Source organism: Lipotes vexillifer, unplaced genomic scaffold (genome assembly GCF_000442215.2).
Source record: "Lipotes vexillifer unplaced genomic scaffold, Lipotes_vexillifer_v1.1 scaffold83, whole genome shotgun sequence".
Taxonomy (NCBI): Eukaryota; Metazoa; Chordata; class Mammalia; order Artiodactyla; family Lipotidae; genus Lipotes; species Lipotes vexillifer.
This window is the reverse complement of record NW_006799780.1, coordinates 609,678-636,311: the sequence shown is the minus strand read 5'-3', so window position 1 is coordinate 636,311 and position 26,634 is coordinate 609,678. Positions and strand designations below refer to the sequence as shown.

General features: G+C 36.0%; 1 protein-coding gene across 1 annotated transcript in view; it reads left to right on the top strand.

Moving 5' to 3' along the window:
• The window catches only part of WDR41 (WD repeat domain 41), a 43,598-nt gene that overhangs the window by 9,331 nt on the left and 7,633 nt on the right, over window positions 1–26,634 (top strand). The window contains 7 exon segments of the mRNA XM_007471956.1: window positions 4,252–4,300; window positions 5,543–5,692; window positions 8,607–8,669; window positions 13,349–13,460; window positions 16,465–16,527; window positions 20,103–20,213; window positions 26,099–26,283. Of these exon segments, the coding sequence (XP_007472018.1) occupies window positions 4,252–4,300; window positions 5,543–5,692; window positions 8,607–8,669; window positions 13,349–13,460; window positions 16,465–16,527; window positions 20,103–20,213; window positions 26,099–26,283 (733 nt within the window).

The window sequence follows — 26,634 nt, the reverse complement described above, 5'->3', positions numbered from 1 at the left end:
TTCTAGAAGCTCTGCTATAGGTCTTCATTAAATCACACTTCATGTTTTTAAACTTTTTTCATGCGTATAGTTTTTGCTTAGTCATTTAATTAAATGTCATTAAATTAAATGTACAGTATCAATGAGTATTTTTAAAGAGTTGGTTTCAAGTTGAGAAAACTTGAAGGTTATGCATAAGAATGGGTTAGGAGGGGCTTCTCTGGTGGCGCAGTGGTTAAGAATCCACCTGCCAATGCAGGGGACACGGGTTCGACCCCTGCTCTGGGAAGATCCCACACGCTGCGGAGCAACTAAGCCCGTGCGCCACAACTACTGAGCCTGCACTCTAGAGCCCGCGAGCCACAACTACTGAGCCTGCGTGCCGCAACTACTGAAGCCCACATGCCCAGAGCCCGTGCTCCGCAACAAGAGAAGCCACTGCAATGAGAAGTCCGCGCACCGTAACGAAGAGTGGCCTCCGCTCACCGCAACTAGAGAAAGCCTGCGCACAGCAACGGAGACCCAACACAGCCAAAAATAAATAAAATAAAATAAATTTATATAAAAAAAGAATGGGACAGGAAAATGAAAAAATAAAAGGAATTTATGTTTGTATGTGGTGAGATTCTGGGCTTTACATATTTTGAATTTCTAGTTTTGTTTTGACAGTATGTTGGTATATTAGTCATGATTAAAGGGGAAAGTGAGGTTGCATTAATACTATTAATCTATTTTACAGAGCCCTTTTTTTTTTTTTTTTTTTTTTTTTGCGGTACGCAGGCCTCTCACTGTTGTGGCCTCTCCCGTTGCGGAGCACAAACTCCAGACGTGCAGGCTCAGCGGCCATGGCTCACGGACCTAGCCGCTCCGCCGCATGTGGGATCTTCCCAGACCGCGGCACGAACCCGCATCCCCTGCATCGGCAGGCGGACTCTCAACCACTGTGCCACCAGGGAAGCTCTACAGAGCCCTTTTAACACTTAAGTGTTTGCTTGTTCATTTATTTACTGAAAAAGGATTTCTTTAGTCCTTTAAACCTGCTAGACATAATCAGAGATTTGTTGGACTAGAAAGTGCCATATTAGAAAGATCAGTAAATACGACAATTACTAAATTTCATTGATTGTAAAAAGCTTATATTTTCCTATTGTAACATCTTTAAAATTTGGATACATCATATAATTGATGGTGTCTTTCATTAATAATTGACATCATTTTTTCCTTATTAGTACATAAAATAATAGTATGTCTTATATTTGACGAAATATAGTACATTTCTAAACAATCACTAAGTTTTAAGATCTTGAAGCAAGAACAACATGTAATTGATCTTGGCAGTTCCCTAACATGACATGAAATCTCACTACATTTTGTGTTAATCAGTAAAGAAGGATTTCTCTTAAAATCTTATCTTTAGATTTGAATCTTTGGATTCTATTAATTTTGAGTGTTTAAAAATTTTTTTTGTATATTATTATATGACAGTATAGCCACTATTCTTCCTTCCATTGACTGGATTAAACCTTATTGATATCTTAATTCCTTCTTTTTTATGGTTCATTACTTCTTTTAATCAATTACAGTATATCTTACTGTTAGGGATTCTTGAGTTGAATTTTCATTTCTGAAAATTTGGAGATGGTTGGAGTGTGTGCTTGACTGATGAGGATAAACTGATTTAAGATAAACTGATATAGTGCTGCTAGTTTTCAGTTATTCATCCTAGGAGAATGGATAATTTAAATGCTCTCCCACCCTTTTATTAGTTAGTTTATGATTGGTACTAATATGTAGCAAAGTCATACTGGTTTACATGTTAAAGCTTCATGTTTCCTCTTTAGAGCAGGTAATAAGAAATACTGGAATGGCAAAAAAAAAAAAAAAAAAAAAAAAACCAAACAATAGAATATATGAGAATTGAAAAGCCTGAATAATATACACACTGGGTAATTGACCTCTGAACAATTAAAAACAAAAAGGGCTGTGATTTCATGCATTACTATTGAGCGTTGTTTAGATTTAACTTTTGTTCACCACTGATTGAATTAAAGTTTGAGGTGAAATGCTCTGTATCTCATTTCTAAACTCTCAACCATTCAGTCATCTCTCATTGTGAAGTCATGAGATTCAGACATGATAAAACAATAATGAGAAGTTAACAATCAGGGTTAGAAAAAAGTATGTATTTTAAACCTGCACTCTTCTAAAAGGGAGAAAAGCAATTATAAGAGTTTCAGGAATCAATAGAAATTGATGTTTTATACCAAAGAAATCTTAAGACCTTGAGTTCTGCCCTCCCCACCATCATGATACAAATAAAAAGAAATCAATAGGCCTAGAAACATAAGCTATTAAAGATTTACATCCAGTGACTATTTTTGATACTCAAGGCATTGTTTAGTGTTTTGATTCAGAAAATCTATGTAATTAAGCATAAGAAATTACATTTTAAAATATAAAATGATTGTTTTCTTTTTAGTCTCCATACCTTTTATATTTCATTTTGAAAATAAAATAAATGTTAGGTATGGATTTTAAAATAATTCTTTATATGATTTCTGTCTAGTTAACTAAGACATTTTAAAGGTCCTTTCTGTTAAAAAGATACGTAGCTCTTTATTAAAAAATTACTAACGGACTTTGTCAGACTGTATTAGGCCAGTTTCCCATCTCCTGGATAATCTCTTAGCTCCTGCAGTAGAAAATGTAAGCAAAGGATTTTTTGCTGGGTATGGGAATTGTCAGAGCCAGTGAAGACAATAGCTATGTGTGAGGCTTTGAAACTGAGCATGAGAAATTTGAACTTGAAGTTCAGTTTGGAGTGTTAAGGAAAGTGTTACATGACTGAAGTAGCGAGATTATATGGATATCTATAGGGTAAAATTCAATAGAACAGATACTCTAAGGAACAAAGTAATTCTTGTGTCCTAATGTATCACTTCTCTACTTTTCTCCCAATGACACACATAAGGCTTAACAATGATTACTTTAATGAAGCTGTTCAAGGCATGCCCAGATTTTTGTGAAAACACACTAACAGTCTTGCAAGGAAGTAACACGTTTTCTAAATGCCATAGCTGCTAACAGAGTACCATTTATTAGTGGTTGTTAACCATAACTGCATGCAGTTCATAGCTGGCTCTCTACAATACCACTTCTTTCTCTCCTATTCAGAAAAGCAAACCTTGAATTCAAGTGAATGAAAGTGATATTAATGGGAACAACTGAATTGATTTTGATTCCTTAAAGAATCATTTACAGCTCTGCAGTGACCTAAATGGGAAGGGAATGTAAAGAAGAGTGGATATATGTTTAACTGATTCACTTTGCTGTACTGCAGAAACTAATAAACATTGTAAAGCAACTATATACTCCAATTAAAAAAAATCATTTACAAACTTGTGTACTACATTATTAATAACAAATTACTTGACATGCTTACAATGTGATTGCTGTACACCACTGTGTTGGGACACTGCTTGAGAGTAGTGTTTGATTTTATTATAATGCAGGCAATATGGGTGAATAATCCTGTACAAGTGATTTTTCCTGATAGTGTTTGTGTCATGGTTATCTTCTACTCTACAAAATATAGATGATTGTTCCTTGACATGTAGTGAATGGGTGGTAAAGAGGAGAGAGAAGCTATAATTTAGTTCATCACAGCTCTTTTTTCATACCATGAAGCGAACTTACCTTTACCTCTTTTCATTTCAAGAATTTTCGCTGAAAAAAAACAAAACAAAAACCAAACCTTCCAAACCAAAGAACACAGTATTTATGTGGAAAGACCACAGAGCTGAGGGGAGCAAAGGAGAGAAACTGGCTTTAAATAGTAGAGTTAAAATATCTAAATATCTTTACCTAGAAAGTAAGGAATCTAAGGACATGATTCCTTTGTTCCACTCCTAGAATATCATTTCCTGTCACTGTAGCTTTTCCTCAGCTTGGTTTCATGTCACTTAAGTCAGGGTTTAATCATGATTTTAAAGCAAGGAAGGACTTTAAAGATCATTGATCTCCCTTATTCTTAGTCTAGCAGTTTATTCATTTTAACTTTCTGAATGGTCTTACTTATCTTTGGATTCTCAGTACCTGGCACAAAACTTAGAAGGTATTCTGTAAATATTTGTTAAATTAGCTTAAAGAACTTAATCTGTATTGTTATTAGTAAGTCAAAATACCATTAATAAGGTCTGATGGTATCTTAGTAATCTTAGCACTTAAATGTCATCAGTGATTTTTTTTTCTTGATCTTTTTTCTCTAACCAGATTTGCATCTGCTGGTGATGATGGAATTGTAGTTGTGTGGAATGCTCAGGTGTGTATTGTTGCTATGTGGATTGTGTAATAAAGACATGACTGTATAGTTGAGTATGCATTCATAAACATTATCTGGAGATACACCTGCATATCGGTAGGTTGAGACTAGTTAATGCTCGAAAGGGCTGCTTAGGATGAATGCATTTAAAATGAGGACCAATGTTCCATAATACAGTTTTTTTATTTAAGATTTTTTCCTGATAAACAAATGCTAGATTATGAAAATAAAAGTTTTAATCTTAATTAAACAAAATTTAAGTTATCAGCAACTATGCACTGATTCTGAAAATGAATCAGATGTTGATTTTTGTGGAAGACAGTTTTTCTGTCAGAATCGTTTGATAGCATAATATAGCATTCTTATCATGTTTGACTATAATAGTAATGTAAAAAAAGGTTTATTTTTTCAAAAATATTTAAGGCTTTACCAAATTTCTCTAGGACTTCTCTTCTTATCCTTGGATTCTCAAATTATTCTCTTTTGAAGCATTTATCTTCTTGCCCTTGTTTGGATTGTTATCTGTTCTGACTCAGTCAAGATCCTCATTTTTCGGTCGCTTTGCCTGTGATTAAAGCAGTTTTTTTAACATTATGTTCATCACGTGCATCATGAAATCCTGCAACCTTGGAGAGATTTGCAATTTATCTTATATTTACATTGCATTTTTGTATGTTTACTATTTGGGAAATCAGTGAGAAACTGATAGATGAAGACATTGGATGGATGGGAATAGCTGTTGATGTTAGAGAGAAGTAGAGTCCATACTGACTTTACGAGTGGTTGATACATTACTGGATATATATATCCAATTGTTGTTCCTGTTATGCTGACTTTTATTTTCTTCCACAGTGTTATAACTGTGAAGACTTAGATAACAGATGCTTGCATAATGAAGACTCCTTTTTTTTTCCCTGCTGATGAAGTTACTGATATTTTTATGCTTAATTTACACAGTTATAATCTTAAAACCATATGGAAAGAATACTCCTTTAAACTTCCTATAACAATCTGCTAAAAATTAGTATTTTCTATTAGAAAATAATTAAAATTAGTTACAGCTACTCTTTTAGCACCTAATGTTTAGATACTATTTGATTGTTTAAAGTTAAATTATAAAATCTAAGTAATTTCAGATGGAATGTATATATTTTCTACCTGGTGATTTTTCTTAATGTTGTCATTTAAGATTATTTAAGTTATGAAATATGAAGTAATATTAACATTTTATTGATATTTCAGACAGGAGAAAAACTTTTGGAACTCAATGGACACACTCAAAAGATAACAGCTATTATTACATTTCCTTCTTTGGAAGCTTGTGAAGAAAAAAATCAACTGATCTTGACAGCCTCTGCTGACAGAACAGTTATTATATCCTTATAGAACCAAGTGACATAGCTGTGGTGATCCAAGGGACCAGTACATATGTTATTAGTCTTTATCCTCTTGGGGTCTGTCTGTACATTCTGTTTTAGCAAAAATGATTTTGTTCTAGCCTTCATAAGACACTTGAAAGTATTAGGCGTCTGAAAAGTATTAGACTGGAAATTGCAAGTTAAGGCTTATTGTTGTTGGAAACTTCATAACTAAAGCTGTTTTTCTCAGTTACTATTATATCAAATTACATAAAACAGAGGAAATGGGAGAATGTGGGCTTAAAAATATTTATCATCTCAGATTGCTTTTCAATTTAGAGAAACAAAGATGAGTTGAACTGGAGAATAATTCACATTTTTTTTTTCTGTTCATTGTACAGCAAAAGAAACTTAATGGCCCCAACCCATAAGAACTTTTTGAGGATATGAGTCTGGCAGAAAAGCGAATTACCATCTGCTCAGTGTTTAATATATGTAGTATTTTATTTTATTTTATTTTATTTTTTGGTTGCGTTGGGTCTTCGTTGCCGCACGCAGGCTTTCTCTAGTTGTGGTGAGCAGGGGCTACTCTTTGTTGCGGTGCGTGGGCTTCTCATTGCGGTGGCTTCTCTTGCTGTGGAAGACGGGCTGTAGGTGCATGGGCTTCAGTAGTTGCAGCACACAGGCTCAGTAGTTGTGGCACACAGGCTTAGCTGCTCTGCGGCATGTGAGATTTTCCCAGACCAGGGATCAAACCCATGTCCCCTGCATTGGCAGGCAGATCCTTTGTTTTTAATATTTATGTTTCCTTTGCCTTTTTAAAAAAAAATATTTATTTTTGGTTGCATTGGGTCTTTGTTGCTGCACGCGGGCTTTCTCTAGTTGCGGCAAGCGGGGGCTACTCTTTGTTGCGGTGCGCGGGCTTCTCATTGCTGTGGCTTCTCTTGTCGCGGAGCATGGTCTCTAGGCGCGTGGGCTTCAGTAGTTGTGGCTCGTGGGCTATAGAGCGCGAGATCAGTAGTTGTGGCGCACAGGCTTAGTTGCTCCACGGCATGTGGGATCTTCCTGGACCAGTGATTGAATCCGTGTCCCTTGCATTGGCAGGCGGATTCTTAAACACTGCACCACCAGGAAGCCCCATATTTAGTATTTTAAAACAATTAAAAAATGTAAATGATCTTTCCTCCCCATACTTTCAGTTGAAAATTTAAGATGTAGTAGCCATAGTAAAGTGTTATAAATTGCTTATATGTGCCAGGCATTGTTCTATTTTACATTTATTAACCCATTTAATCCTTATAATAAGTATTTCTATTATTTTCATTTATAAATAAGAAAAGAAAGGCACAGAGAGGTTAAGTAACTTGCCCAAGGTCATGCAGCCAGTATAGGGCAGAAGGCAACAGACTGACTGCAGAGTCAGAGCTCTGAATCACTGTGTAATACTGCTTTCATAAAATATTTTTCTTAAACAAATTTAGCCCTTTTATATTTGTTTGTGGAATTGGGCCTGTGAAAGCCATAGCTAAATGCTATGGATAGCTAATCTTTCATTACTTTTTTTTTTAAGGTATCATAGATTAGCTTTAAAAAGTCTATGCTTATCTGAGAATTCTATTTAAATAGCTTCAAGCATTACTGAAGTAAGTTTTGGAGTGAGTCCAAAGGTATAGGTGTTTCTTAGGCTTCTGTAGAACCAAGACATAGTTTATGACACACTTTAAATGAGCTCATTAGCTGAAGTGATTTCTAGACAGATTGCCAATAGGTGAAAGAATTTGAAGAAAAGGTTTAAGTGGAGATAAGCGATATTTATCTGTGGTGATTACAGTATTGCATAAACAGGGGCATAATATGCACTCATATGTTTAGGTCAGAGTAGCTTTACTATTGTTGCTCTGTTGAGGCAAGTGTTATTTTATGGACTAAAGGTCTCTTTTTTGGGTTTGTTTTCAGCATCAGTATAACCTCTGCAAAAATAGAATATCAAATACTTTTTATTAGACTGTTCCTAAGGTACTATGATACTATTTAGAGCCAATTATTAAAATTACTATTACAGTACAGACGTGAGTAGCTGGGACAATATCAATATAAACTTTAACTGTAAATGATAGTATAGAGTTACTTGCTTTGCTGAATGACGTTTTTTGTTAAAAATAATTTCAGGTTGCTTTGTTGGCAGTTCCTTTTATTCATATGAATTCTAAATTTACCCTGCTTGGGTCTTTGCTGTTAACTAACTTCATTAATTAAATGCTGAGGGTAGACTTTATTTCTTTGTCAAGTGATGGTCTTAAGAGTCCATATATATGTACATATTTATTTGTATGTAAATGTGTTCTCAGATATGATATAAAATGTATATCTTACCATAGGAAATGGTATGAAATATTTGAAAATCATTATGCTCCTTAGGTCAAACTAACCTTGGACATTTTATGAGAGGTTCTCTAATTATTTAAAATATGTATATAGGTAATAGGAATGCACTGTTACTGTCTTCTTTCAATCAAGATAACAGTAGTAAATGATGCCAGGCACATTGAAGGAGCTTTCAGTAAATGTTAATTAATGGATGTGATAGTTTTTAGTATAAATATTTAGTGTTCAATGTTTATTAGATTACGGTAGACTGTTTTGGAGAATAAAACTTAAATTTTATATAGTTGCAATATTTAATGCCTGTAAACATTCAGTATTCAGACCATTCATTCTTTTGGTATTTTCAAATGGTTTGATAGTAAAATTTACCTCAGACTTATTTTAGATTATAAGTCTGCTATGCTAAGTTGATGAGTTGATATTTGTGGTAGTACAAACATGAAATATTTCATGCTTTATATATTTTCTATGTAAATGTGTAATATTTGTGATTTATTTATTAGAAAAATTATAATTAAGGTTTTAAAATTCTGCTGAGAAATTATTTCTTAACGTAAATTTAGGTATGGGATTGTGATACTGGCAGACAAGTTCAGAAAGTGTCATGCTTCCAGTCTACTGTAAAGGTAAAATCTTAATCAGATACTTTACGGTAATAATCTTTTTGTTTCAGAAAAAGTTGTTTAATGATTTAGATGAAATTACTTTTGTAGGTTTCAAAAAATTATTTCTTGCACATATACACAGTCATTTGATTCTTCTAAGACTAGATTTTGGGGAGTATATATATTAAATGCTAGAATTTTGAATTTTAAATTAGAGCAAGAGGTGAATCTCTATAGTAAGATAAGGAAAAAGGTAGTAGTATCTAGTATGTTTTTAGTAGGTAATTCTAGGAAGAGATATTACTTTCAAAGTGACTACAGCAATAGCTAGTCTCTTTTTTGTTTGTTTGTTTTAGCTTTGAACTAAAACATGGAGTTATTTGTCCCTCACCATCTATCTTCTATAAAATGATAAGGGTAAGACATAGCAATTACTTAGTTTCAGAACAAAATCTTTTGTGGCTAATTGGCTGCTACTGTTAGGTTCATTCATTTTATAAACAAATATTAATTGGAGCTTATTACTTGATAGGAACTCTGCTACATGTTGGAGAAACAAACTTGGATAAGACTTGGCTACTTGATTTCTGTAGAAGAAATTACCTTAAATGTTCTCAGAAAGTACACTTTTTCAATAATGTCAACAAGTTTGGGGAAAGATACTAGTAAACTGAAGTAGTGTTTCCTCATTGCTTTGAAGATTACTGATCTCTGTATTGGAGCTAACACTTCCAATGTAAAAAAAATCAGTGTGCCAGTAGTCAAAGTATTTCATTTTTTTTCCTAAAAGGCAGCATCTCTGGTAGCCGTCTTATGCCACTATGCTATTCTGATTTTCAATTTCTGGGGAAGAAAGTGCCATTTACTATATACTGGTATCCAGTTTTACAATGGACTGTCTTTGAAGAAGTCAGTAAAGTATTGACTTGATCAAAATCTCTATGCTTTATGTGAAAAGATGCTCCTATTAAATCCCTCAAAAAATAGTCTTGCTTATTTGACTGAGGTAATTAGGATTCAAATGAAAATATATGCATTGAAGGAACAGGGAAGGAGAAAAAATTTAGTGTATTTGGGGGAAATTCCTTTGGTGAGCTGTTTCATGAACTGGTCAATAAAAAGCATCTTATTTCGGGGCTTCCCTGGTGGCGCAGGGGTTGAGAGTCCGCCTGCCGATGCGGGGGACACGGCCTCGTGCCCTGGTCCGGGAAGATCCCACATGTCGTGGAGGGGCTGGGCCCGTGAGCCATGGCCGCTGAGCCATGGCCGCTGAGCCTGCGCATCCGGAGCCTGTGCTCCGCAACGGGAGAGGCCACAACAGTGAGAGGCCACAGCAGTGAGAGGCCCGCGTACTGCAAAAAAAAAAAAAAAAAAAGTATCTTATTTCGGTATGGTGAAAGGAGTTTCTCTTTTTTTTTTAATGAGCAGCCTCCTTCCCCTTGAAAGTACTTCTTAAAGGGGTTTTACTGTACTGTTAATCAGCTAGATAGTTGTATTTATTCCCACTGTGATCCTGTTTCGCATTAAAAAAAAATCGTTAAATACAGCATTTCACTCATTTTAGTTCAGTGGTTCAATTGTTCTTGAACTGATAGTTTATCAGAGAATCTCAGATCCTTAAATATACGAAATACTATTATTTATTTTTTGAACTAGTAAAGTTTCTTTATAAGAGATGATATTAGCAAGGAGATGCTGAAATTGGCATTTTTATTGTCATTGAGAGTATAATCAAAATGATCTTCCTGGAAGGCAGTTGGCTTTATGAATGAATCTTAAAAAATTATTATATGAATTGACCCAGTGATTCTACCCCTAGAAAACTCTTTAAAGAAATGATAAAAACTTGGGCAGAGATATATGAACAGAAATATATATTACAAATATATTTTATAAATGGATGATTGACAGTATCCTAAATGTCTTATAGGAAAATAGTTAAATTATGGTAGATATATATGCTAAAAATGGTTTCAGAAGAACACGTAGCATTTGGAAAATGCTAATGATAAGATGTTAAGTAACAAAAGCAGTATAGTATCCTCAACAAAACACTAGCAAACCAAATCCAACAATATATAATAAGGATTATGTACCATCATCAAGTGAGATTTATCCTAGGAATATGAGTTTAGTTTAACATCTGAAAAATCAATCAATGTAATATACCATACATGGTAAGAATAAAGGATGGAAAACATGATCATCTCAATAGATGCAGAGAAAGCATTTGACAGACTCCAACGTCCTCTCATGATAAAATACTCAACAGACTAGCAGTAGACGAGAGCCTCCTCAACCTGATAAAGGGTATCTAGGGAAACACAGCACCTAACATCATATTAATGGTGAAAGACTGACTGAATACTTTCCTCCTGAGTTCAGGAACAAGACAGGGATGTCTGCATTTGGCATTTCTCTTCAACATTGCACTGAAGGTTCTGACCCAGGGCAGTTAGACAATAAAAATGAAATAAAAATCATTCATAGGGACTTCCCTGGTGGTGCAGTGGTTAAGAATCTGCCTGCCAACGCAGGGGACATGGGTTCGATCTCTAGTCCGGGAAGATCCCACATGCCGCAGAGCAACTAAGCCCGCGAGCCACAACTACTGAGCCCAAGTGCCACAGTTACTGAAGCCCGTGTGCTTAGAGCCTGTGCTCCACAACAAGAGAAGCCACCGCAAGGAGAAGCCCGTGCACTGCAACAGGAGTAGCCCCCACTTGCTGCAACTAGAGAAAGCCTGCGCACAGCCCCGAAGACCCAACGCAGCCAAAAATAAATATAAATAAATAAATAAATTTAATTTTTAAAAAGCATCCATATTAGAAATGAAGAAATAAAACTGTTTCTATTCACAAGTGACATGCTCTTCTATATAGAAAATCCTAGATCCATAACAAAACTATTAGAACTAATAAATGGATATAGCAAGATTTCAGGATACAATCTCAGTATACAAAAAATTAACTGTATTTCTTTAAACTAGCAATGAGCGTTCCAGAAATTAAGAAAATTTATTTGCAATAGCATCCAAAAAATAAAATAGAAATAAATTTAAAGAAGAGCTATGAGACTTGTATACCAAAAACTACAAAACATTGTTGAAAGAAACTAATGAAAATATGAATAAATGGAAAGAAATTCATGGATCAGATTTAATATTGTTAAGATTGCAACGTTACCCAAATGATGAACACTGGACAGAATCTCAGCAGGCTTTTTTTCCCCTCAGAAATTGACAAGCTGGTCCTAAAATTCACATAGAAGTAAAGGGGACCCCAGAATAGCTAAAACAGTTGTGAAAAGAAAGAACAAAGTTTCAAAATTGAAACTTAACAAATTTCAAATTTTACTACAAAGCTGTAGTAATCAGGACAGTGTGGTACTGGCATAAAGATAGACATACAGATCAGTGGAATAGAACTGAGAGTCCAGAAATAAAACCTCACATATGTGGTCAATAGATTTTTGACAAGGGTGTCAAGACCCTCCAATAAGAGAAAGAATAGTCTCTTCAGCCACTAATACTGGATCTAGATATCTACATACAAAATAATGAAATTGGATCCCTACCTCATGCCGTAACCAAAAATTAGTTCAAAATGGGTCAAAGACCAAGATACAAGAGCTGAAACTATAAAACTCTTAGAAGGAATATGAGTAAATCTTTGTGTCCTTGGGTGGTACAAAGTGTCGCCTTTGTGTCCTAGATGCGATAGCGAAAGTATAGCAACAAAAGAAAAGAACGATAAATTGGACTTCATCAAAATGAAAAGCTTTTATACCTCAAAGGATACCATGAAGAAAATGAAAAGACAACCAATAGGATGGGAGAAAATACTTGCAAATCATATATCTGATAAGGAACTTGTATCTTGATTATATAAAAAGAGCTCTTACAAATTAACAATAAAAAAGACAACCCAATTAAAAACAAAGAATTTGAAAGACATTTCTCTGAAGAAGGTGAGCAAATGTCCAATAAGCACATGAAAAGAAGCTCAACATATTAGTCATTAGAGAAATGCAGTTCAAAACATAATGTGACACTATTGCACATGCACTAGGTGGCTAATATCTAAAAGACAGATAATAACAAATATTGGTAAAGATATGGAGAAATTAGAACCCTCTTACATTGTTGGAGGGACTGTAAAATGGTACAGCCACGTTGGTAAGTAGTTTGATAGTTCATCAAAATGTTAAATAGAGTTATTTGACCCAGCAATCTCACTCCTAGGTATTCCCAAGAGAAATAAAAATATCCACACAAAAACATGTACATGAATGTTCATAACAACATTACTCATACTAACCTAATGGTGGAAACAACTTAAATGTCAATGAACTGATGAGTGGATAAAGTGTGTATAACCATACAGTGGAATGTTATTTGGCAATGAAAAGGAATATAGTACTGATATTAAAAAATCAGAGATTAGACACAGTAGTGATCTGAGAGAGCAAGGAGGTAGCCACCATGTCTTTTATGACTTAGTCCTTTAAGTCACACACCATTCCTTCTGCCTCATTCTGTTCATTGGAAGCTAGTGACTTAGCAGAGCCCACATTTCAAGGGGAAGAGAATCAAGCTCCACCTCTTGAAGGGAAAGGGTATCAACTTGTGGACATATTTTAAAACCACTGATGAATGCTTGAATTTCTAAACTGATAACTATTTCACATGAATTTTGCAGTGTTTAGCTCTTCTTCAGAGACTAGATGTTTGGCTTTCTGGTGGGAATGACCTCTGTGTGTGGAACCGAAAATTAGATCTCCTGTGTAAGACTAGTCACCTTTCTGATACAGGTAAAAACAAATCAAGGTAATTGTGAACCATGATAGACAGACTCTAAAAAGACACAGTGAATCTTCAAAGAGACTTTCCATGAATACAAAGGAAATATAGATTTTCTTTTTAATTCTGAATATAAAATGTAGCCATATTTCTCCAATTCAGGTTAAGCGTTGTGTAAAATATATTTCCATCTCAAGTTGGAAGGAAAAGCTCCCCCTTCCTTTGGCTTCCCCTTCCTTTCTAACAGAATTTCTCAAAAGTGATCAAGAAAAACCTTTTCATATATGCTTCTGGGCCATGTCTTAAACTGAGTTTGATGAGCATGTTGACACCTGGAAGCAGATCTTTATGACTTTACAATAGCATTTTCTTCTTTATTTGTAGGGTCATCAGACTTTGAATAGATTCCTAAGGATGACCTCATTTTACAGTTGGTCTTACTAAAGAAATTTCACTCACGTGCAAACTTACTAACAAACTTCTGTTTTCTCAGAATTCTGTTGACATATACTTTTGGTTTTAATAGAAGAAAAATCAGTTTTGACTTATATTGATATCAAGGAACTTAAAAAATAAAAATTTATTCAGAGTAAAAATATTTAATTATAAATGAGTAAATTTAAATGACAGTAACCTTGAAGTCATGTGATACACTATTAACTGTTTTTGTTTCTAAAAGTAGTGAAATGAACCCATGGACATCCTAGAAAGAATACAGGCATACCCTATTTTATTGCACTTTGCTTTATTGGGCTTTGTAGATAGTGCATTTTTTACAAATTGAATGTTTGTGACAGTTTGAGACATGCAAGTCTATTGGCACCATTTTTCCAACAGCATTTGTTCACTTTGTGTTTCTGTCACATTTTGGTAATTCTTGCAATATTTCAAACCCTCCACCACCAAAAAGATTATGATTGGCTGAAGGCTCAGACAGTGGTTAGTATTTTTTTTAGCAATGAAGTATTTTTAAATTAAGGTACTAACATGTACATTGTCTTCTAGACATAATACTTTTGCACATTTAATAGGTGACAGTATAGTGTAAACATAACTTTTATGTGCACTGGGAAACCAAAAAATTTGTGTGACTTGCTTTATTGTGAGAATTGCTTGATTTTGGTAGTCAGGAACCGAACCTGAAATATCTCCAAGGTATGCCTGTGTTATTAAAGCATGTTATTGTCATCTTAAGGGTAGTAGGAGCCCTGTGAGTTGCATTTACACTTCATTATTGGAACTAGTTTATCTCCACATGGGTATTATAAAATACCAGAAAAATAATATGATGTCTTAGCAAAACTAAATCCATACCTTACTAGGATATTTACAGTTTAACTTCTCAATTCAACGTTCAATCACTAGTAATCTTGTTTGCATCTAGAGTGTATTTTCGTGTTTACTATTTTCATGAGTTATATCTCTTTATTTACATATACATTTTCCTTCCTATTTCTTACACTAGCCTGTGGGTATCTGTGAATTTTTATTTCATGAATTATTAGTAATTATGTTGTGAAATATTGAAATCAGGGCTAAAAACACCTTTTGTATGTTAATGGAAATAACCACCTATTATTGCAGTCCCCATTCCTGTTACGAGTTATCTTTGAGTACTGTACGTTAAGTAGTCACAGTTTGCCCTGTTTATCAGTGTTTCAAGAGATAGCAGAAATCTGAGGAAATCAGTTAGAAAGCTTTGAAAAGGCCTTAGGTTGCCATTGGTGAGCTTTTCATGATTCGGCTTTAGCAGTACTCTTAGACCCTTATCTTATAAAGCTCCTTTCAATAAGCCTTGCTTGATTTATGGACTAGCAGGGCTTTTAGAACAGTTATTACATATTTGGAAATAAGCAAAGATAATCTTAGTCAGTCTGATGCAATGGAAGGAGGCTTGGACTAGAAAACAGGACATCCATGCCCTTTCCAGCAATATGTTCTGTGATTCTGTGTATTAAGTTGCTACTTCTGGATTAATGAGTTTCTAGTATTTTTATTTCATCAATAATTTAATAAACATTTTTTTAAACAAGCTGTTTTCTGCATCTGGAATTCTCCTCTGCTACCCCTTCCCCTGCTCTCCTGTCTCTTCTACTTCTTTTACGACTCATCCTCCCCTTTCTCCTCCACCACCATCATCTCCCCGTCTTGAACATGGGAAAATAGAAACGTACTGTTAAAACAGTATGTGGAGAAAAGATTTTGGCCAGAAATACTCCCCAAGTGGGAAGGTAAAGTAAATGAGTAGAATACTTTCCAAATTTGTGTATATGTTATAAATTACATATATATAAAATTACATATATTTTATAATGGAGAAGTGAACTTTTAATAAACAGGGTTTTTTGCCAACACATGTGGTGGTTCTAAATCTAATACATGAATATTTTTTGCTGTCAGAAGTAATAATTGTAACATATCTTATAGAAGTTATGGTTACCCTAAACTCATTTCATGATTCAGCTATAAAAAGATACTTAGAACTGTATGCTTAATAAATGAAATGTGATGGAATGTTGAATGTCATTATTCTAGTAATACAAGGGACTTTGTAAATGTGTTGATTGATTATAAACATATTATTTGAAGGCCACTTTCCTGGCTGTTGACAGTTGGCTCACTCATTTACTGCCAGGGAGCCCACCCAGGCTTCTTAAATTTACATTGAGGAGCATGCCAATTTTATATCTCATTTGAGCTAGCCATCTTATAAATGGTGATGATGATTATCTTAAGGGGTCCCTGGTAAATAAGTTCACCACAATAGTAAAAATATTCAAAGAGCATTTCCTACCCTTAATAAATCAATAATGTCTTCCAGAGGTCTCACCTACTTTTCACAAAATCATTTTCCATGTGTAAGCAAGCACGGAAGTGTGATGTAGCAAATTGTGTGTGCTTTATAGTTACCATCCCCTTTATAGGAATGACCAACATAAATCTGAGAATGTTTTTGTTTTTGATGTAATCCATGAAGAAAATAATTTAACCTTTGTTTTATATGTTTTTGTGAAGGGATCACTGCTTTGATTGAAATACCTAAGAACTGTGTTGTGGCAGCAGTTGGCAAAGAACTGAGTGAGTATGACTCTTTTTTTCTTTTATTTCTTCTTTTTAAAAATTTTAAACTAGCCTCGTATACACATTTCAGAAAGACTAATTCAAGGGACATCTTTCCCGTCCCAGTCTAGGCCTCCTGGGATTGTCGAAGTGATGTGGAGCCCAAGACATTTTCAAAATGTTAGGTCAGTTTTTGTACCACACTTGGTCTAGCATAGCCAAGTGGGCAAGGTAACCCCACTCCTCTGATGCTAGAGAAGGCCATTTACATTCCACAGTCCTCTCTGTTGCTGATCCACACTCATACACTTACTTAGCAAAAACTTTAGCCACATAAAACAACTATCAACATTCTGGAAACTAAAAGCTTGAGTTGGGAGTGTTGAAGGATTATTTGGGGAGTTCACTAACATAGGAACTGTGGAGGTTTTGCCTCAGGAAGCCAGAATGGGGCCCATTTTCTTGTGGGGGAGTTTATGCCATTTCCCTCAGACTAGTGGGACAGCAGAAGGAGGGAGAGCAACAGGAATTTTGTAAATGTATTAACTGATTATAAACATGCAGTTTGAAGGACACTTTCTTAGCTGTTGACTGTTGGCTAACTCATTTACTGACAGGAGCCTGCAGTTAAAAAAAAACCTTCTATGTTCATTACCTTATGGATGAAATTTGGGTGCTGAGAAGTGATAGAGTAAGCACACTTCTTAAAAGCTGCTTTTTTCTTGAAGAATTTTTGTAGCCCAGAGGGCATTTGCTATTACTTGTGCTGCTGCTTCTAGAGACCAGCCTTGAGATTTGCTATGTCCATCAGTTGGCATGTTTGCAGATACCAGTGAGCCATGAGCTAATGGTTCACCATTTATAAACTGCTGTCTGCAGGCTCCACTGCTTTGCAGTCACATTTCTCTTTCTTCAACTGAACTTTCTGTGTGTAATCATGTCTGAGAAGTAATTTTCTAGACCCTATGCTTATTCTTTCTTTTCATAAAGTAATTTCTAAAGATATAATTCTGTGTTTAGGTTTTTTTTCTTTTTCCTTCCTTGCAGAAATTCAGTTTCCCCATGTTCTTTATTGACCTGGAAAGACATCTAGCTTTTCCCTACCTTTTTCCTCTGTGTCAATCACTTGTGTTTTGCTGGTTTTACTCTAACTCAGTGGTTCTTACATTTTAGTGTGCGTGAGAATGACTTGAGGACTTGTTAAAAACACAGATTACTGGGCCTTACTCCCAGAGTTCCTAATTCACTAATTCTGGAGTGGGGCCTGAGCTTCTGCGTTCTAACAGGTTCTCTGGTGGTGCTGAGGTTGCTGGTGTGGGACCGTACTTTGGGGATGGCTGCTGTAAATATTTTGATCCACTTCTTTCCATCTCAGTACTGTTGCTCTATTCAGGTACTCATCTCCTCTTTTGCCTGCTCTGTTGTGATAGTCCCCTAACTTGTCTTCCTTCCTCTACTGCTTCTCAAATGCCTTCTCCTCTAGTTTAGTGCTTCCCAGATACATTTTCTAGTAGATGCTAGAAGGATCTATCTAAAATGCAGGCTTCAAGACGATACAGATGCACTTATTTGCAAAGCAGGAATAGAGACACAGAGGTAGAGAATGGATGTATGTATACGGGGCAGGGGGTGGGGGATGAATTGGGAGATTGGGATTGAAATATATACACTATTGATGCTGTGTATAAAGTAGACAACTAATGAGAACCTACTGTGTAGCACAGGGAACTCTGCTCAGCTCTGTGGTGACCTAAATGGGAAGGAAATCCAAAAAAGATGGGATATATGTATACGTATAGTTGTTTCACTGTGCTGTATAGCAGAAACTAAAACATTGTAAAACAACTATACTCCAGTAAAAATTAATTTAAAAAAAAAAAGCAAGCTTCACAGCTTCAGTGTCTTCCGATTGCCTACATCAGTTGTTTCTGAACTCTCAAATTTCTGATTAGTACAAAAGGTCAAACTTGTAGAGGTCAACATAGAGTTGCCAGTTTTTATTTTGTTTAGTGAAAACATTAAAAATCCCAAACCAGAAACCAAACAAACTACCATTTACCACCCTGATTTTATAAAAATAAGTTTTAAACAACAAAATATGAAGAACATGATCTCAGAAAAAAAGAATAGGACTTTAAATTGAATACATTTAGTTTTATAAGAAAAACTTATGTAGTCCTTATTTTTTCTCATTTTTGCTCCGGATGAAAGAAATCTTTGCCCTAGGGACCAATGCAAGGACACGAGTAGCCTACAAGTCCTGATTTTTCAACATATCAAATCATGCCCTCCATTATTTCCCTCCTGTTTCCTTTGAGTCCTGTATCACTTGCTTGTTAACACTGAATTGCCTGGGATTCCCCAACCTCTATGCCTTCATTTCTGTTGTCACCCTGTATTGGACTTGTCCTCCTACTTATTGTTCTCTTCGATCTGGCTAATTTCTAAAATAAGAGATTTTTATTGAATGAATTAGTGAATTCACTGAAATAGTAATAAAAGCAACACTAATGCCTCAACGGAAGTTAGAATATTAGCTAAAAAAAAGGAAGAAATGAAAGTTGGTTTTATTCAGAAATAATTTATAAAAAATACAAATATTCTTAAAAACGAGGTTCTGCATTTTACTTAGTCTTATAAAATAAATATGTCGTGCCATTTTTCCTTATAAAAATAAGTTTTATTCCTTTAAATGTACTATCTTTTCTATTTCTAAGACTAAGCTTTTGCCCATGTACTTGGTTTTAAATGTTCCATACCGATTTCTCTTTTTCTAATGTGAGGGTTCCTCTCAACAGGAAATAGAATTTCTGTGTGCATTAGCTGCAGTGACTTTGAGGCTTTTATTATCAATAGCTAAGCAAGGCTATCAGCTTTGAGTACTCATCCTGGTTCAGAAGTCCAGGATTTTTCTATTAATCCTTTTTTAGAATTGACTATTGCCTCTCTCTTTTTTTTTTTTTTTTTTTTTTGTGGTACGTGGGCCTCTCACTGTTGTGGCCTCTCCTGTTGCGGAGCACAGGCTCCAGATGCGCAGGCTCAGCGGCCATGGCTCACGGGCCTAGCCGCTCCGCGGCATGTGGGATCTTCCCAGGCCAGGGCATGAACCCGCGTCCCCTGCATCGGCAGGTGGACTCTCAACCACTGCGCCACCAGGGAAACCCTATTGCTTCTCTTTTATCTTCTGATCTAATTCATATTTGTTTTATTTCCTTGAAGTTATTACATATGTGACCCTTGTGAATACTTGTCTATAGAGACTATATTTATGGACTCACTGAGCAGTTTCACATTATCTTTTGTACTTTGCAGTTTTTTGTTCAGAGGCTTCATGGTTGGTAGTGGGTTTAGAAGAGTTTTAATAAAGGAACAGAGCTCTGAGGACACACTCACTTGGGATTTTAGTAGATCATTTCAAACATCTCAAGCATTTGAAAGAAATATTTTAAAGTAGTATGAACAAGGCTGTCTTTGGAGATGGGTTTTTCAGTATTTTAGGTATTTCTCACTTAATGAAATGCTAGCTTTTTGAGCAGAAATATAACTTTAATCTTTGACCATTTTAATAAAATTATATCTGTCTTTTCATTTAGTAATTTTCAGGCTGGTAGCACCCACAGAGGGATCACTAGGATGGGATATTCTTCAAGTTAAGCGCCTCCTTGATCACCAGGATAATATTCTCTCACTGGTTAATGTCAATGGTAAGCTCATTGTGTACATGTTGATATTATGTAAAAATTTTTAAACTTTTTAACCTGTTTTGAACTTTAGTCTTGTTGTGTTCTAGAATTCTGGAATTACCATGATGAAAATAATGCTATTAATTAGTAGGGATTGGCAGTCTTTTATTTTCTGAGGTTTAAACAAGTGGAATTCATCAAGTTTCATAGATTGTTAGGTCTTAGATTTAGGCACAAGGGGAAGAATAGAGTTGGGCAGAGAAAAGGTATGACAGAGGAGAGAGGATACTTACCTCAGGTGCTGCTTGGTAGCTGTGGGATAATTGTTGTAGGCTATCAGTACTAATGCTTGGTAGCATTTTGACTTTTTTTTTTTCTTTTTGTGGTATGCGGGCCTCTCACTGCTGTGGCCTCTCCTGTTGCGGAGCACAGGCTCCGGACGTGCAGGCTCAGCAGCCATGGCTCATGGGCCCAGCCGCTCCGCGGCATGTGGGATCTTCCCGGACCGGGGCATGAACCCGTGTCCCCTGCATCGGCAGGCGGACTCTCAACCACTGCGCCACTAGGGAAGCCCAACATTTTGGCTTTTTTGGCAAATGGTCCTGGCTAGTTTCTCTTTTGAAGATCACACAGTACAAATTATATAGCACTCTACTTACAGTAGAATGAGCTGGATTCAAGCCAGTTGTAATTATGATCGAAGAGTCAGAGAATAACACCAAACTAAAGGTCTGCAGAAAATGGGTCATAACTGCCCTTCCTCATGGATGTGTGTGTTGGTTTTTTGGTTTTTTTTTTTACTTTTTGGCCTCATGGCACGTGGGATCTTAGTTCCCCGACCAGGGATTGAACCGCCCCCCTGCAGTGGAAGCACACAGTCCTAACCGCTGGACTGCCGGGGAAGTCCTGCCAGACTTTCTATTTGGCTTTATAATGATTTTAATGAGTTAGCTCCTGTGAGCCGAACCTGACATCAGATGACAGGATAGGATCACAAACCACAAATCCTGGGATTTAGCTACTTCACTTTCAAATAAAGTGACACCTTATATCATCAGAGTTTTCCTGGGTGATCTGTGTTCTGAGGTCAGATGGGAGGACTCCTGGGTGGCTTCAGTTTGATAGTCTGGAGGACACTATAAGAGGGTCCTGTAAGGATGCCATGAATATGATGTTGTAAGGGGACTGGACTGCACCCCCTGATCTGAGGTCTGGGTTGGCTGTTTTTGAGCAATACTTTGTAGAAACATGAGGCAGAGGGAAAGGGGCACAGACAGCACTAAGTGTAGTCTCCATTTGTATGCTGTTCGGTCACATTTTCAGATACATCAGTGAGAATGTCCCTTCCAGTTCCAGAATTTTCCTCTCCAATAGCCATTTGCTTGTTCAACCCAGCTGCAAGTCTTTCTGACAACTAGATTATCTATATGATAGAAATAATAATATTAGGAGCACCACTTTATTTTTCTCTGGGGGCTCCTTTTCTTCTAGTCACGATGGCAGCACAAAAGGCAGGTTCTTATTTGGAAGTCCCTCTGACACTGAGCCAGAGAAGCTCCAAGGCCCTAAAGCTGTTGAGAAAAGCACAGCAGTGTTTTGGCCATTACAGTGGTCATGCCTAGTTGTCCCATTTTAGAAGTGAAGCATTGGTACCAGGACCTGGCATGTTTCCTTAATGAAGGTGATGGGATGTTCCTGAGGTAGCCTTAATCTCATGGCACTTCTTTTGCTGTGTGATGTACAGAGAAGCTTATAACAGTTTAAACAAGAAAGCTTTCTTCAAGTATTTCTTTGCCAGCTTTTTAAGGGAAGGAAAATGGAAAGCTAAAGCAAAAAAAAAAAAATTGTTAATAAAAATTACAGAAAACCCCTAGTGCTTTTTAGTTTATAAATTCCATGATTATAAAATTACACTACAGAATATAAGTAAGCCAAAAGCATATTTAAGAATCATATATGGACAAGTCGTCTGGTAAAATTTGAGAATGATATTGTGACAGTCTTACCTCGTATATAGACACGTCTGCCATGCTGCAGATTTTGGCAATCCTGAAATGATTATGTTGTACAAGTCCCAGTTCCACTTTCAGCCCTGCTTCTTTATCCCCACCAATTACCAACTAAAGATGTGGCCAGTTACTGGGTTTATAACTCACAGGAAAAGTGCATTTTCATTGAGGTGGCCCTAGGGCAACCTTAGAATGGTACAACAGAGGACTCCTACAGATGTGGATAATGAATACCAGCTTTGCCAATGAGGTCTGAATGGCTGTGCAGAGATTTTCTAAGACAGATATACAAGATAACCTTGCTTATCTCTTCTGGCAAAAGGCTCTGGGTGCTGCTGCTTTATTTTATTCCCTTTCTTGTTTTGTACTGACAGCATGGTATGGTAGTCACAAAGTATTAGTACTTCTGAGGGATGGGTAGACAGGTATCAGGTGAGATTTTCATACTAAGTGACTTTTGATAATTGCATAGGATGAAAATCCATCCCTATATAGAAAACACATCGAGGTTGTTTGGTGTGAAACATTTTGAATGACTAGTTTGGGATAATTTACATAGCAAACTATACTGACTGAGGTCAGTGTCAGCATTTTATTTTTAGTGAAAAATTCTAACTGGGCTCAGGCACTTCGCTATTACATAGATGAATCACAGACACTTGGAGGAGATCAGAGCAGGCAGCTGTGTGGTCTCAGTAGGTTAACTCTGTTATAATGACGCATGCAGAATTGGAATCTAGAAGGATCTTCACTTGTCAACTTCTCTGGTTCTTTTGTAGTTTGAGTAAGATTGGAAAGAGGAGGGAAAGGGATGGAAAAGAAGGTCATGGAAAGATTACTACTGTCTTAACTTTCCCACTATTAGAACTAGGAGCCTGTTTCTCTCCACAGATGAGAAATGAACTTAATTCTTCACAGAGAGAATTCTATAGAGTCTGTTAATAAACTATATAGAAATTGGACTTGGAACCAAGACAAAATAATATTTACCTGTATGATTGCTGGTAATTCTTTATTTCTGTGAGATTGTTCATCTAGTTATTACAGATTTCTGTCCTGGTTTATTTGATAAATGGGATAATTAAATCATAATTACTCATCCATGTATTCCTAAATTACAAGTAACTGGATGTTCTAATACCATTAATATGGAATAATACCAGGGGCTCAAAATAATACCAGGGACTCAAAGATAACATTTGATGTCTTTTTAAAATGGCTACACATTATTTAATTTGATTTTTACAATCATCTTCATTTAATGCCTGAGAAATCCAAGATAGAAAAAGATTAAATGACTTTCTGAAGACCAGCCACATGGCTAGTAACAGGCAGAGCCAAAATTAAAACTAGAGTTTCTAGACTCACAGTGCATTGTTCTGTTCCTCCTAAATATAAAGGAATTAAAATAAATTGCATTTATTTAAGATAGCTTTTAGTCTCAGCAGTTGTACATTTTCTGTTAAATGTATAATTTGTCAACTGTCTTAGTTGGCCCACTAATTTCATTTTTATTAAAGGTTTTAAAAACTTGTTATTGTGCAAATAATACATATGAGGAAACAAACATAAAAATGTAAAAATGAAAATGAAAATCATCCTACCATACAGCATTAAGTACAGGTTCATATCCTTCTAAGTGTTTTTCTGGGCGTATATATGTATGTATATGTGTATACATATGGTGTGCTTTTTGTAACAGTATGTCATGAATATATTTCTGTATTAATATAACATACTTTTACAACTTAGTTTTCAATAACAGCATAACTATTTCATTTCGTGGATGTTATTTATTTATTTGATCCCCAATTGGATGTTTTAGGATAACTTTAGATTTTTAATACTATGTGTAACAGCCTTGTCACATATGTCTTTTATGTACTTTCCTCAGGATAAATTCCTAGAAGTGGAATTGTTAGATCAATGGGTTTACAACTTTTTAAGGTTTTGATGTATATTATTACCAAGGATTGCAAAGGTTACACCAGTTTATACTAGGGCATGAATAGTACGTGAGTGTGCTGATTCCTTATGCTTTTGCCGGCATCGGGTGTTTTCGTGTTTTATAATCTTTCCCGATTTGCAAGTCAGTAAATAGTATCTCATTGCTTTTAGATGTCTTTGATTATTAGGGAATTGAACGTGTTTTCACATGTTTACTGGCCATTTGTATTTCTTGTTTTGCCAGTTCAGGTCCTTTGCCCATTTTTCTGCTGGAGTGCTTATCTTGTTCTTAGTGATTTCTAAGAAGTCCTTATGTATCAAGTATAATCAACCTATTTTGACATCTAAATTGAAGACTCTTCCCAGAGTTTTGTCATTTAAATGTATGATTTGGGGGGACTTCCCTGGCGGTCCAGTGGTTAAGACTTCCCCTTTCAATGCAAGGGGTGTGGGTTTGATCCCTGGTCAGGGAGATTAAGATCCCACCCACATGCCTTGAGGCCAAAAAACCAAAACATAAAACAGAAGCAATTTTGTAACAGATTCAATAAAAACTTAAAAAATGGTCCACATCAAAAAAATCTTTAAAAAAAAGTATGATTTTGTGCTAAGAAGTGTTTACTCATATCTCTTTCCCCAGCCTCCACTCTGTCTCCTTGAGAAGCCTTTTAGCACTCCATATTCATAAAACATTCACCTGTATTTTCCTCAGTTCTTTAAATACCTTTAATGTTTTAATCTATTTGAAACTTATTTTGGTATATGTGAAATAACAGAAAATATATATATTGGTCTTTGCCCCCAGTTCCTGGCACAGAGTTCCTTAAAACTCTTGTAATTGCCCAAGAGATAAGAGCACAAGGAACATCTTTTGTTCTAATATTTGGTCTAATATTTCCTGGCAGAGCGCCTTGAAATTTCCTGGGTGATAGGAGTGTCTTTTGTTCTAATGAGGCTACTCTTTCTTGATGGGCTCCTGGATGGGGGCTGGTCACCAGAAAGACCAAGCCATTATTAGAAGCTTAGAATTTTTGGCCACTGGCCACCCGCCCCCGCGGCAATTCTCCAGAGAGGGGAGAGGGGCTGGACGTGGAGTTAGTCATCGATCATGCCTATGTGATGAAGTTTCCATAAAAATCCCAACAGTACGGGGTTCAGAGAGCTTCTGAGTTGCCAAACACGTGGAGGTGCTGGGAGAGTGGCATGCTCAGAGAGGGCATGGGTGCTCTGCGATCCTTCCCACATATCTTGCCCTGTGCATCTCCTCCATCTGTGGATGTTCATCTGTATCCTTTATCATATCCTTGTATAGTAAAGTAAGTAAACTTTTCCTGAGTTCTGTGAGCCCTTCTAGCAAATTAACTGAACCTGATGAGGGGATGTGGGACTCTTCGATTTATAGCCAGTTGGTCAGAAACACAGGTAACAACCTGGATTTGCAGTTAGTATCTGAAGTGGGAGAAGTCTTGCAGGACTGAGTCCTTAACTTGTGGGATCTGACACTATCTCCAGGTAGACAGTGTCAAAGTTGAGTTGAATTGTAGGGACACTCAGCTGGTGTCGCAGAATTGCCTGGTGTGGGAAAACCCCACGCATCTGGTGTCAGGCATGTGGTGAGTGTGGGAGTAAAGGAGAAACAGAAGTGTAGCTTCTCTTCACTGTGTATGATCCAAGGTAAGGTTCTTTTGTTTTTATTCCCCAAATACTTAACCAAATAGTCCAGCATGAGATATTTCTTTCTTCGCTGAATTGAAATGCAATCATTATCACATACTAAATTTCTAAGTAAGCTTGAGTCTATTTCTGATAATCTTCCTGTTTGGCTTGTCTAGTTACCTCAGTGTTCTAAACATTGTGATTTTATAGAGCAATACTACTAGGCAGTTCATTCATTTTTATGTTTAGCCTAGGTAAATGGTCAATAATGAGACATATATGAACTCTGCCTAGATTTGAGTTTTGTAACTGGCTCCCATGTTGGAGAGCTCATCATCTGGGATATCCTGGACTGGACTGTGCAGGCCTGTGAACGCAACTTCTGGGACCCATCTCCACAGCTGGACACTCAGCAAGAAATAAAACTCTGTCAAAAGCCAAATGACATTTCTATTCATCATTTCACATGGGATGAAGAGGTAAAAAAAAAAAAAAAAATTGAGAAAAATATCTGTAATCTTGTCTCTTAATAAACCCAGTTTCTAATTTTTAAAATTTAATCTCATGATCCTATAGAAAGTTATCATTCCGTGTGTTCACGTTGTGCTCTAAAATGTTTTGATATTTTTCAAAGATTGCATCACTTGCTTTAAAAAAGAATTTTAATCTTAGCTCTTATCTTTGAGGCAAGGAAATGATTAAATGGCCACAGATTTAAAAACCCTATTGAAATTTTGAGTTGGATTAAATATTCCCACAGGATTTGAGGATAATGCTTAAAATTGTTCTAAGAAACACTTTGAGAAAGAATCCTTTTGAAGATTCTGGTG